Here is a 14,009-nt window from a genome sequence, read left to right as displayed (position 1 = left end):
AAGCAAACAGAAGAATCCAACATTAGACTCCTATTTTGGGGACAAAAAAGAGCAAAGCATGGAACAGGAGGAAGACAGTGAAGTCAGAGCTCCAGCAACAAAAGCTTCAAAGAAAAATACAAGCTGGTTACAGATCATAGAGGACCTTAAGAAGCAAATAAGAGAAGTGGAGGAAAAATTGGGAAGAGAAATGAGAATGATGCAAGAAAATTGTGAAATGAGAGTCAACAGCCTGACTGAGGAAAATAACACCTTGAAAAAGAGACCAACTCAAATGGCAAAAGAGGCTCAAAAAGCCCATGAGGAGAAGAATGCCTTAAAAAGCCAAATTTGCCATATGGAAAAAGAATCTCAAAAGCTCATTGGGGAGAATCATTCCTTCAGAATTAGATTGGAGCAAATGGAAGCTAATGACTTTACAAGAAATCAAGATGCTGTTAAACAGATCCAAAACAAATGAAAGAATAGAAGGCAATGTGAAATATCTCATGGGAAAAACCACTGACCTGGAAAATAGATCCAGGAGAGATAATTTAAAAATTATTGGACTACCTGAAAGTCATGATCAAAGAAAGAACCTAGAAATAATCCTCCAAGAAATTCTCAAGGAAAACTGCCCTGATGTTTTAAAATCAGAAGGCAAAATAGATTTTGAAAGAATCCACCAATCACCTCCTGAAAAAAATCCCAAAAAGAAAACTCCTAGGAATATTGTAGCCAGGTTCCGGAATTCCCAGATTAAGGAGAGAATATTACCAACAGCCAGGAAGAAACAATTTGAATATTGTGGAAACACAATAAGGGTAACTCAGGATCTGGCAGCTTCTACACTGAGGGATTGAAGGGCTTGGAATATGATATTCCGGAGGGCAAAGGAGCTGGGATTAAAATCAAGAATCACCTGCCCAGCAAAACTGAGTATCATGTTTCAGGGGAAAATATGGTCATTCAGTAGAATAGAGCATATTGATGAAAAAACCAGAGTTGAATAGAAAATTTGACATTCAGATACAAGAAGCAAGTGAAGCATGAGAAGGTAAACAGGGAAAAGAAATCATAAGGAACTTATCAAAGTTGAACTATTAACATTCCTACATAGAAAAATGATAATTGTAACTGATGAAACTTTTCTCACTATGAAAATAGTTGAAGGGAATATAAATATAAATATATATATATATGAGAGTATATGGGCATATGAATACATATGTTAATGTGTATATATATGTTTACAGGTAAACATAGAGGGCACAGGACCAATTTAATAGGAATGGATGATACTTAAAATGTGAAATTAAGAGGTGAGCAAGGAATACAATGAGAGGAGATGGGGAGAGACAGAATGGGGTAAACTATCTCATATAAAAGAGGCAAAGGGAAATGGTTACAATGGAGGGGAAGAACAGGAAGGCAAAAAGACAAAATCTTATTCTCATTGAATACATACATACTAAATAGGGTATCTCACCCTACAGGAGAGTAGGGGGGAAGGGGATAAGAGGGGGGATGATGGAAGGGATTGCAGGCTGGGGGGGAGGGAAGTTGGAAGCACCCACTTTTGAAAAGGGTCAGGATCAAATTAGAGAATAGAGCAAGTTGGAGGTTGGATGGGAGGGAAGGAAATATAGTCAGTCTTTTACTGACTTTTACAATGTATCTACTATGGTAATGTTTTGCATAGCTACACATGTACAAGCTATACTGAATTGCTTATCTTACCAGTAAGGGTGGTTGACAGGGGAGGAAGGGAATGAATCTGGAATTCAAAGTCTTAAAATCAAATGTTAAAAAAAAGTATATATATATATATATACATATATATACTATTACTATTATTTTAAGCAATTGGGGTTAAGTAACTTGCTCAAGGTTACACAGCTAGTTATTTCTGGGTGTGGTGCTAAGTGTCTGAGCCTGGATTCAATCCCAGGTCATCCCGACTCTGGGGCTGGTGCTCTTACTGCAACACCTGGCTGCCCCTATATACTATTATTAATACTATTTTACATGTAATTGGGAAATAAGATATACAGGCACTGGGGCATAGAGAGATCCACCATGCCCTACTGGAAAAGTTGAAGGGGGTATGGGAGAAGATATGGGAGAGAGCAGATTGAAGGAGGGGATATCCTGTGGGACTGCTATTTTGGGGCAGTGGGTAGGGAAAAAAGGGGGAAAAATTTGTAACTCAAAATCTGGCAGAAATGGATGATGTAAACCAGAAGTTAATAAAGCATTGGGGAAAATAATAAAAAAAAGAAATTGAAGTGAGCAGAACCAAGAGAACATTGTACACGGTAATAGCAATATTGTATAGTGAACAACAGTGAATGACTTAGCTACTCTCAGCAGTATAGTGATCCAAAACAATTCTAAAGTACGTAATAAAAAATTCTACCTACCTCTAGAGAAAGTACTGAAAATTCTATCTACCTCCAGAGAAAGTACTAATGGAGTCTGAATGCAGATCAAAGGATACTATTTTTTCACTTCCTTTTTTCTTTCTTTTTTATTAGTCTCAATTCTTTCATAACATCACTTAAATGGAAATATGTTTTGCACGATTGCATATATATATATAAACTATATTAAACTGCTTACCATCTCAGGGAGGGGGCAATAAGGGAGAGAATTTGGAACTAAAATTTTTTTAAATGGATGTTAAAAATTGTCTTTACATGTAATTGGGAAAAATGAAATATTATTTTTTAAAAATATATTTATTTTTAGTTTACAACATTCAGTTCCATAAACTTTTGAATTCCAAATTTTCTCCTTCTCCTTCCCCTCTCCCCTCTCCAAGAAGGCATGCAATCCAATATAGGCTCTACATATAAATTCACATTAAACATATTTTCACATCAGTCATATTGTAAAGAAGGATTATAACCAATGAAATGAATTATGAGAAAGAAGAAGCAAAAGGAAAAAGAGAGAGAGAGCAAATCGTATGCTTCAATTTTCATTCAGACTCTGTAATTCTTTCTCTGGATGTGGATAGCATTTTCCATCATGAGTCTTTTGGAGTTGCCTTAGAACCTTGCACTGCTGAGAAGAACCAAGTCTTATTAAAATTAGCTATCAAACAATGTGACTGTAACTGTGTATAACATTCTCCTGGTTCTGCTCCCCTCACTCAGCATCAGTTTATAGAAGTCTTTCTAGGCTGGAAAAATGAAATGTTATTAAAAATATTTGAGTAGGTTAGAACATTGGGCTAAATTTGTAAGATGAGATTTAGTAGGAATAAATATAAACTCTGTTTTAAAATTATATTTTACCTGGGGTAGCTAGCTGGTACAGTGAATAGAGCTCTGGCCCTGGAATCAGGAGGATCTGAGTTCAAATGTGCCCTTAGACACTTGACACTTACTAGCTATGTGACCTTGGGCAAGTCATTTAACCCCAATTGCCTTGGCTTTCCCTCTCCAAAAATTTATTAAAATTATATTCTACCCAATGTAAACAAAAAAGTATATGCTACAGCATTTAAGATTTAAAGTTCTCCCTGGCAAAACCTTTGAATTGAACTTTATTTTATTTTTATTTTTTTAAATAGCATTTTCTAATTATAAGTAAAGACAGTTTTTAACATTCATTTTTAAAACATTTTGAGTTCCAAATTATCTCCTTTCCTCCCTCATAACCCCCTCCCTAAGACTGTAAACTATTTAATATATTATATTATATATTTGATATAGGTTATATATGCAATCATGTAAAAATATGTCCACGTTAGTCATGTTGTGAAAGAAGAAACAAGCTAAAAGAAAAGAATCACAAAAATAAAGTGAAAATAGTATGCTTCTATTTGTATTTAGACTGTAATTCTTTCTCTGTATGTGGATAGTATTTTCCATCATGAGTCCTTTGGACTTGTCTTACATCATTGTATTATGAGAAGAACTAAGTCTTTAATAGTTCCTTACTCTTATAATATGCTTATGGTATCACCCTTTTTATCTAAATCATGTATCCATTTTGACCTTATCTTGGTGCAAGATGTTGGTCTATACGTAGTTTCTGCCATATTGCTTTCCAGTTTTTCTAAAAGATTTTGTCAGTTAGTGAATTCTTATTCTAGAAGTTGGAGTCTTTGGGTTTATCAAACATATAAAATGGTATAAGATTTATCCTACTGGTCATTTTTCTACTGAGTCTTGTGTACCCAGTCTACTCCACTGATACACAGCTCTATTTCTTAGCCAGTACCAGATAGTTTTGACATTTTTTGGTGGGTTTTTTTTTTTTTTTGCTTTTTGGAGGGCAATTGGGGTTAAGTGACTTGCCCAAGATCACATGGCTAGTTTTTGTGGTAAGTGTCTGAGGCCAGATTTGAACTCAGGTCCTCCTGGCTCCAGGGCCTATCCTCTATTCACTGTACCACTTAGCCACCCCGATAGTTTTGATGTTTATGGTTTTATAATATAATTGGAGATCTGGCATGGCTAGACCACTTTCCTTTGTACTTTTTTCCCATCAACTCCCTTGATATTCTTGACCAGATATTCCTCCAGATGAATTGTGTTCTTACTTTTTCTAGCTTTATAAAATAATTTTTGGTAGTTTGATTGGTATGGTGCGGAATAAGTAAATTAATTTAGGTAAAATTATAATTTTTATTATATTGACTTGGTCTACTCATGAGCAGTTGATACTTTTCCAGTTGTTTAGATCTGACTTTATTTGTGTGAAAAGTGTTTTGTGATTATTTTACTGAGTTTGGCTTGGCAAGTAGACTCTCAAGTATTTTATTTGTCTACAGTTATTTTAAATGAAATTCCTTTTTTTGGTCTCTTGCTGTCAGGCTTTGTTGATAATAGAAATGCTGATGATTTATATGGGTTTATATCATGCAATTTTGCTTAAGTTGTTAATTATTTCACCTAGTTTTTTAGTTGATTCTCTAGGATTCTCTAAGTATACCATTTACAAAGTGTGATAGTGTTATTTTCTCTTTTTCCTATATTATTGCTATGTTAACATTTCTAGTACAATATTGAACAGTAGTGCTGATAATAGGCATCCTTGCTTCATCCTTGGTATTATGGGGAAGACTTCTAGCTTATCCCCATTATACATAATGCTCACTGATGGTTTTAAATAGATAATATTTATCATTTTTAGGAAAACACCATCTATCCCTATGCCCTCTAGTGTTTTTAATAGGAATGAGTGCTGTATTTTGTCAAAAGTTTTTTTCTGCATCTATTGAGATAATCATATGATTTCTATTACTTTTGTTATTGATATGGTCAACGAGACACTTATTCTTTAGGATTAGATTATTTTCCAGTTAATTTTTAATCTATCTTTCCATTTCCCTTTATTGAATATAATTTTTATTGCATTATTTTGCTGATATTTTTCCTAATATTGAAGCAGCCCTGAATTCCCGGTATAAATCCCACCCAGTCATAGTGTATGATCCCTGTGATATATTGCTGTAATCTTCTTGCTAGTATTTAATTTAAAATTTTTCATCAATATTCATTAGGGAAATTGGTCTATAGTTTGCTTTCTTTTTTGTGGATCTTTTTAGTTTATGTATCAACACCATATTTGTGTCATAAAAAGGATTTGGTAGGGCTCTTTCTTCATCTGTTTTTCCAAACAATTTATATGGTATCGAAGTAATTGTTCTTTAAATATTTAACAGAATTCATTTGTGAACTCATCTGAGCCTGGGGATTTTTTCTTGGGCAGTTCCTTGATGACTTGTTCAGTTTATTTTTCTAAGATGAGGTTAAGTATTCTATTTCTTCTCCTGTTAATCTGGAAAATTTATATTTTCATAAATATTCATCAGTTTCATTTAGATTATCAAATGTATTGGTATATAATTGGGCTAAATATTTTCTAATTGTTGCTTTAATTTTTTCTTCATTGGTGGTGAATTCATTTAGTCATTTTTGATATTAGATATCTGGTTTCTTTTTTTTTTTAAATCAAATTAACCAACAGTTTATCTGTCCCCCCCCCCCATAAAACTGGCTTTTAGTTTTATTTATGAGCTTCATAGTTTTCTTACTTTTAATTTTATTAATCTTTTCTTTGATTTTCAGGATTTCCAATTTGGTGCTTAATAGGGGATTTTTAATTTGTTCTTTTTCTAGCCTTTTGAGTTGCATGCTCAATTCATAGTTCTGCCTTTTCTCTATTTTTTTGAGTCACTTATTCTTTAGGATTAGATTATTTTCAAATTAATTTTAAATCCATCTTTCCATTGCCCTTTATTGAATATAATTTTATTGCATTATTATCTGAAAAGAATTTATTTAATATTTCTGCCTTTTTACTTTTGATTGTGAGGTTTGGATACCCTAATACATGGTCAATTTTTGTGTTAGATGCCATACACCACTGAGAAAAATGTATATTGTTTTCTATCTCCATTAAATTTTCTCTAGAGGTCTCCCTTATATTTAACTTTTCTAAAATTCTTTTTACCTCTTTAACTTCCTTCTTGTTTACTTTGTGATTAGATTTATCTAGTTCTGATAGGGGGAGGTTGAGATAGTTTTACTATCTATTTCCTCCTGTAACTCACTTAATTTCTCCTTTAGAAATTTGGTTGCTGTACCACTTGGTGTATATATGTTTAGTATTGATTTTATTTCATTGTCTATGGTACATTTTAGCAAGATGTATTTTCCTTCCTTGTCTCTTTTAATTAGATCTACTTTTGCTTTTGCTTTGCCTGAGGTCAGGATTGCTACCCCTGCTTTTTTTTTTTTACTTCAGCTGAAGCATGATAAATTTTGCTCCAGTCCCTTACCTTTACTCTGTTTATTGTCTCTATGCTTCAGATGTGTTTCTTGTAAATAACAAATTGTAGGATTGTGGTTTTTAATCCACTCTGCTATCCACTTCTGTTTTAGGGGAGAGTTCATCCCATTCCCACTTACAGTTATTATTACTATGTATTTCCCTCCATCCTATTTTTCTTCTGATTTATCCCTCTCTATCTCCTTTCAGTCTTTCCCTCCTCACCAATGCTTTGCTTCTGACCACTGTTGCCCCCAATCTGCCCTCCCTTTGGTCAGTCTCTATGCTTCCCTTACTTCTCCTCCTACTTCCCTATAGGGTAAGGTAGATTTCTATACCCAACTGATTGTGTACGTTATTCCTCGAGTCAGTTTTGATGAAAGTAAGGTTCAAGTGATGCCCAACTGCCCATCTTCCCATTTTACCCTCCACTGTAATGAGTCTTTTGCACCTCTTAATTTTACCCCCATTCTACCTCTCCCTTCCCTCTGTTCCCAGTGTTAATCTTCTTTCTTACCCCTTAATATTTTTGTATTATCCCCTCAAAGTCACCTTATACATGTACCCTCTGTCTATGTATACTCCTTCTTAATGTTTCAATAGTGATACTGTTCTTAAAGATTATAAGTATCATCTTCCTATGTAGGGATGTGAACAGTTTAGCCTTATTGAATCCCTTATGTTTTCTCTTTCATTTTTACCTTTTTATATTTCTCTTGAGTGTTGAAGTTGAAAATAAAAATTTTTGTTTGGCTCTCATCTTTTCATCAGGAAAGTCTGAAAGTTCTCCATTTCATTGAGTATCTGTTTTTTCCCTGAAGGATTATTGTCAGTTTCATTGGGTAGGTAATCCTTGGTTATAACCCTAGCTCCTTTGCTTTCCAGAATAGTATATTCCATGTCCTCAGATCCTTTAATGTAGAAGCTGATAAATTCTGTGTCATCCTGACTGTGGCTCCCTAATATTTGAATCATTTCTTTCTGCCTTCTTGCAATATTTTCTCCTTGATCTGAGAGTTTTGGAATCTGACTGTAATGTTCCTGGGAGTTTTCATTTTGGGATCTCTTTCAGGAGGTGATTCGTGGATTATTAGTAGTAATGAATATATAATATAATGATTAATTCAGGCTCCAAATCACTAACTTCTTCTGCTTGGCTAGAAAGTTTTCCCAGCTGGTTCTATCTACTTCATTTTCCAGTGCACTTCATCATTCAGAATAACATTTGCAGATTCAGGAAGACATTCTCATTTTGGTGGCACTTCATCTAGGTGCCTTGTTATTTTAGTGCTAAAATTGAACCAGCATCAAACCAATTGGCTTTGAGACATATTGGAATCATCAATATGCAGAGGCATAATGTCAGGTATTATGTTATGCAATGACAGGTATATGAAAATTATTCATATGCACCTATTCTTCCCATTCATTCTTCAAGAAAGATCCTTAACTACACAAGTCAGGGAGTTCACACCACATGTATGGACAAATAAATGGAAAGCATAGTCTAAGTTAGAAAGAAAGTGGTTATCTAATTTTATTTCTCAATTCTCAGGTTCCAAAAATGCTCCCTTTGCCTGCTATGAAGAAATCAATGGTCAGCAAGATAGGTTTGGGAATTGTGGCCGGCAAGGAGAAAATAGATTTAAATTCTGTAATTGGAGGTATGTTTCAAAAATATTTACTTTGATAAATAGAAGGATTAGTGATTTCTTCAGTGGGAATCATGTCTCTACAACAACCCAAGAATGCATATCTCAGGATTTTGGGAAGTATGTTTTGCAGCTACTATTCTTATGATGTCATCTCAGTAAATGTCTGTTTTGAACTAATTGTGTCTACTGGCTGACTGTTAAAAATAAGTACACTGGTGGAGGCTTGTGAACTATAGATTTAAAAAGGTGAACTGTGACAGGTTCTTCTTCCTTAGGTCCTTCCTTCTTCCTTTTTGGAGAGCTCATACTCCTTAGAGTTGTCTATTACCTAGACTGAATGTTATCTGTCCTCTAATTCTGTCAAGGTTGGCTGAAGACTTCTTTAAACATTATTAAAGGGTAACAAATCCACCTGATAGTTCTGTCAGACTTGACTAATGGTTTTACATTTTACACTTCATTTAATACTCTATTGTCTCTGGTGCCTGTCCCCCTCACATCGTTTGACTTCATCAAATGGTGTCATTGGGAATCGGATGATCAGGGTGCTATTACTATGTGTTTAACAATTTCTTTTTTACATTTGCAGGAATCTCCTCTGTGGAAAGTTAATTTGTACATACCCATATCGAAAACCGTATGTTCGAGAAAATGTTGCTGTGATATATAGTTTTGTGCTAAATTCTGTATGTATAAGTTTAGATTACAAGTTTAAACAAGGTACTCGAGATCCAATGTTGATGCCAAATGGAAGTCCGTGTGATTTTAATAAGGTAAATGATTAACATTTCTTTAAGAAAATAGTACATATTTTTTCCTATTAAAACATAAAAGTTCACATATTTTTTAGCACAAAAAATGAGGAAAATACAAACAGATCATTCCTCAATGAATTTACCAAGAAATCCTGCCATCAATCTTACTTGACCACAGTGGCTTTGTTTCTTCTGTAGCCTATTGTGTTGAAAAGCAGCCTTCTCTGAGCCATAGATTTAAACTTAAAACTGCACACCTCAAGGGTCCCTAGGATGATTCCAGGTGCATTTCCATTTTGAAAGTCACTTATTCAGGGGGTGGCTAGGTGGTGCAGTGAGTAAAGTGCTGGCCCTGGAGTCGGGAGGGCCCGAGTTCGGTTCCAGCCTGGGACACTTAACACCCACACAAAAATACTAGCCGTGTAACCTTGGGCAAGTTACTTAACCCCAAATTGCCCTCCAAAAGGCCATAAAAAAAGTCACTTATTCGGGACAACCCTGATATGATCTATATTTTTAAGATTTTACACATGTAAATATAAATTGCACTTTAAATCATAGCAGTCCAGATCTTGTGAGAATGAAAATAATTCTGCCTGTGAAATTAGGAGACTGAAGGATTTAAAATTAATTTATTAAATTATACTCCTAACTATAATATTGTTGAGAACCAAGATAACCCAAAGCTTCTCTGGGAACACAGATAGTACATTTAGGTACTGAGCTTTTTAAAAAAAGTTCAGTAAATCTAGCTTATGGCATCATGTTGTTGAGTTGGAAAATATGGTTCTTTAAGCAAGGAATCTTTTGTTTGATATTGAAAGCTATATTTTCTAAAAACATTACAGCAAATTTAACCAATAATTATGAGGAAGATTAATAAAAATAGTAAAATATACTTGGAGGTTTTATCTGTTTATACTCTTATTTCAAAGATATCAAATAAAGAATACTTTATATTTTTATAATACTTTATGAGTTTTAAAATACTTTCACATGTACTTCCCTTTAATATCCATCAAGTCTCTTTGAGGCATTGTTATTAGGTATTATTACCCCCATTTTTTACCAAATAGAGATGGGGAAAGAGAAGGAGAAGAGAATAGGCACTTACATAATGACTCCTATGTATCTGGCACTAATTGAAGCACTTATCTCATTTGATTCTCACAACCCTGAAAGGTAGCTGTTATTATTATCCCCATTTTACAGTTGGGACAACTGGCACGAAGAGAAGTTAAATAACTTGCCAACGGTCATATAAGAAGTGTCTGAGGCCAGATTTGAATTCAGGTCTTTCTTCCTGAATTCAAGGTCTGTTGCTTTATCCACTGCCTTGATGGGGATAGAAATGAGATGGACATGGGAATAGGAAGTTAAGTGTCAGTGAAATAAATTATCTTGTCAACAGTCACATAGTTAACAGAATGACAGTGCCAATATCAGATCCTCTGATGATAAATGGTTTAGTCCTTTTTTTCATGTTATCATTATGTAGATTAATGTTCAGTGTTATAACAGATTTTCATGTCTTGAAATCTCTAACTTCATTAAATAGACATAAGGACTACATTAATATCAAAAATAACATTTATTTGTGTATGTACTTAATTCTGTCTCTGCAATAATTAAGTGGTCATGTCCACATAAATTTTTGTTTCAACCCAAAATCTGATAATCTTTAATTAGTAATTTGTTCTGTACAAAAGTTGAATAGAACGTTAAGAGGACTTGGCCCATCTGATATGGACTCTTTTTTGTTATTTTAGTTTTGTCTTAATGCTGAGTGTGTATATATGAATAACCTCAAAGAAGAAGCAAGACGATGTTCACTGGATAATTGCCATGGGAATGGAGTAAGTAAGACCATTTTAATTTAGTAGCATCATTTGATATACTATAATTTGTGATTTAGGTATTTCCTTTAATCACCATCATTTTAAATCCTTGAAAATATCATTTCAGAATTTACAGTTGCATCACAAAACAGCTAAAGCTAGTTTAGGATGAAAGTTTTAAGATAATTATCCAATCTATGCCTATAAAAAGGCACATATTCAGTGACTTCTAAGGGGAATAGAATTTACCAGCATATATGTGAACTTGCTAATGTCAGCTAGGATGTTCTATGCTATAGCTCCTATGCCTTTGGATACTAACAGAAGTACCCTAGAGCCAGTTCAAACCAGTTCTTGAGAGCCTGTTGTTAAATTTTCAGCATAAGCATTTACACCTCAGAAATTGGTAAATGCTAGAAATTAAGACTGGATTTATAGTTCTGTTAATTTCTAGACTTTAAAAGGTGATGGAAAAAATGTTAGCAATACAGATTAAACTTAAAAGTCTGTCATGCTTACTTTGGGGGGTGGGGAGGGCTGGTTGTTAGACCTTTACCAGGATGTTTCTTGGATACAAGTCAATGACAACGACTTTCTAGGTGCCTGTTCCCTCAATTCCCTACTCCATAGGAGCTGGGAAGATTGGAAGGACTCAACAGGTAGAGTGACAGTTTCACCTATCATATCATCAGATTATTTCCACATAGCTATAGAATTAGCCATAGTGTTGGAAATGATAGCCTATGTTTATTGAGGGTACTCTACCCCATTCCTGTACCTAGACCCCCAAAGAAGCTGCCCTTTTGTTGTGGTTAAACAGAACATAATCCTAATTTTTCTTTCCTTCTGGAGAGTCATTCCAACCACAGTGAGGGATACAGTTTTAGTGAAGCTGATATTTCAGTCCTCTTTGTCTTGAAGTAGCTAAACCTCCTTTCCTTTGTATCTGAGTATATATTTCCTCCTGAGCCAGGGCCTTGGATTTCTGGTCCCAGGGGAAACAGATCTAGTCCTTTGTTATCCCCATTAGAATGAAATTCCTTTAAAGGTCTCTGCTTGTTGAGTGTATTGTATTTATGTGGAACTGAAGAGATTTAAAAATGGGTCCTGTGCTGTTCAATTTACTAAGGGTTCGTAGGATCACAAACCCCAGATTTTTTATTTGAAGGGAATTTAGAGATGTTGTGGAAAGAAAACTCACTGCAAGGTAGGAGCAGCACTTTATTAACAGGGCTGTTTTACCTTTGAAGGGATGGGAGACCATTCTCAGGATCATATTGCTTTGATTTCCTTGGAGGCACCCCAAGGTTTAGCAGAATTCCACTGGTCTGCTCTCTCACTCCTTAGAGTTGTGTATTGCCTCCAATTCTATCAAACGTGATTAAAGACTTATTTAAACCTTATAAAAGAATAACAGAGACTTTATGATCTAACAATGTTTGTTGCCATTGTGACTATAAAGAGGGAAGTAATTTTTTATTTGAAATAGTGTGAGAAACACGACTGTGGGGATCACAGGACTTCCCAGGCAGGGTCAGGGAGTTAGACCAGATGAGGTTCCATAGTCCACTGCTTCCCTGGTAGAGTGCCCTTAGGAAAATCCATGTGATATGCCCTTTAACATGGCTGTGGGGGGTGGGGGGGAGATCCACATGATAAACCCTTTTTCACTGAAAGAACTGGGAAACAGTGGGCAGAGGAAGGCGTATATTACATTTCTCCTGAGAAAGTGGGTGTGGTGCTCACTAGGAACATCTACACTGATACAGAGGCAGGAGTGAGGGGTAACCAGCTTTACAATTCCTGTCAGAGTTAGGGTTGTTTACATTCTTCATTACCCTACATTACCTCCTTATGCAGATTATGTAGGCATAGTAGTGAGGATGATTGTGACCAGGGCATGGCCCCTCAGGCTTGAACTGGTTTTTCCAGCCTAACCTTTTTAGTCCCCCTGATGGCCATTGTTTTAGTAAAATAAGATAAGCAAGCTTCTCCACAGCTATTAATTATCTCCTTATAACTTTTATGGGTGTAAAACAAGATAACAATATCCTTTCTTACAACTAGTATACTTTTCAACTTTATGAATTTTGTCTTTTTTAACTTCATGTCTAAGTAAAATTTTTTTTATTGCATTTTTTTTTGTCCAACAGTATTTCATGGAATTCTAAACCTGAGCCCAGCCACTAGACTGGACTGAGCTAGGCCTGGCTCCGAACATACTGTTTAAATTTTAGAGTGTAAATGAGTAGAAGGCTTTATTTCATTCATTTTCAAGCCATAGGTAGTTGTTGTGTATAGAAACTACATAAACATTCTGGGTTCACAACATAGTCACTGGCCTTGAGGGCAGTTTGTTGTGTTTCCAGGGAGGGAAAAAGACTGGGTGATCTGCTCTTCTATCATTGACCACAATATATTTATTGTTGTAAAAGGACTGAGGTTGAGGAGAACCAAAACACAGGAATCAGACGCTTGCCTTCCCATTTACACTGAAATAGAGGCTTTACTCTAAAATGATATTCAAGTCAAGGAATAGTGATTATGAGGTCCTCTCATTGCTGTCACAGAAATCATTAACGGTATTTTATATAATTCAAAAATTAGACTGAGAGAGATTATATATTATCCAAGGGTGTACATATATTAAATAGCAAAGTTAAGATTAAAATCCAGCTCCCCTGATTTAAAATTGATTAGACTTCAATAATTGCCAACCATATTCCTGCTTACTCATTCAACAAATATTAAGTACTCATTATGTACTAGGCACTATGATAGGCACTAGAAATTAAAAGACAAAAGTGAAACAATCCTTACTCTCAAGAATTTCCTTTCTGTTGAAGGAAGCAAAATGTGTATATATGTGTGTGTGTATGTATACACACATATATATATATACACACATGTTGTTTCATATATGTATATATATATATATAAGTACAAAACATAAACAAACACAAAGTAATTGGGGGGAGGGGTGGTACCAGACC

At 34.8% G+C, this 14,009-nt stretch overlaps 1 protein-coding gene across 1 annotated transcript in view; it reads left to right on the top strand.

Annotated features, from left to right (window-relative positions):
- Nucleotides 1–11,188, top strand: part of LOC138152210 (disintegrin and metalloproteinase domain-containing protein 32-like) — a 140,865-nt gene extending 129,677 nt beyond the window's left edge. Inside the window, exons 15-18 of the mRNA XM_069075980.1 lie at nt 8,324–8,432; nt 9,013–9,196; nt 10,948–11,034; nt 11,144–11,188. Of these exons, the coding sequence (XP_068932081.1) occupies nt 8,324–8,432; nt 9,013–9,196; nt 10,948–11,034; nt 11,144–11,188 (425 nt within the window). The remainder of the gene's footprint in view (nt 1–8,323; nt 8,433–9,012; nt 9,197–10,947; nt 11,035–11,143) is intronic.
- Nucleotides 11,189–14,009: the final 2,821 nt, after the last annotated feature.

The sequence above is a fragment of the Petaurus breviceps genome, unplaced genomic scaffold (genome assembly GCF_028583685.1).
Source record: "Petaurus breviceps papuanus isolate PSGF00001 unplaced genomic scaffold, PetGlider_PUasm1.0 90919, whole genome shotgun sequence".
NCBI lineage: Eukaryota > Metazoa > Chordata > Mammalia > Diprotodontia > Petauridae > Petaurus > Petaurus breviceps.
The sequence above is the reverse complement of the archived record's forward strand: the minus strand, read 5'-3'. Positions and strand labels throughout refer to the sequence as shown.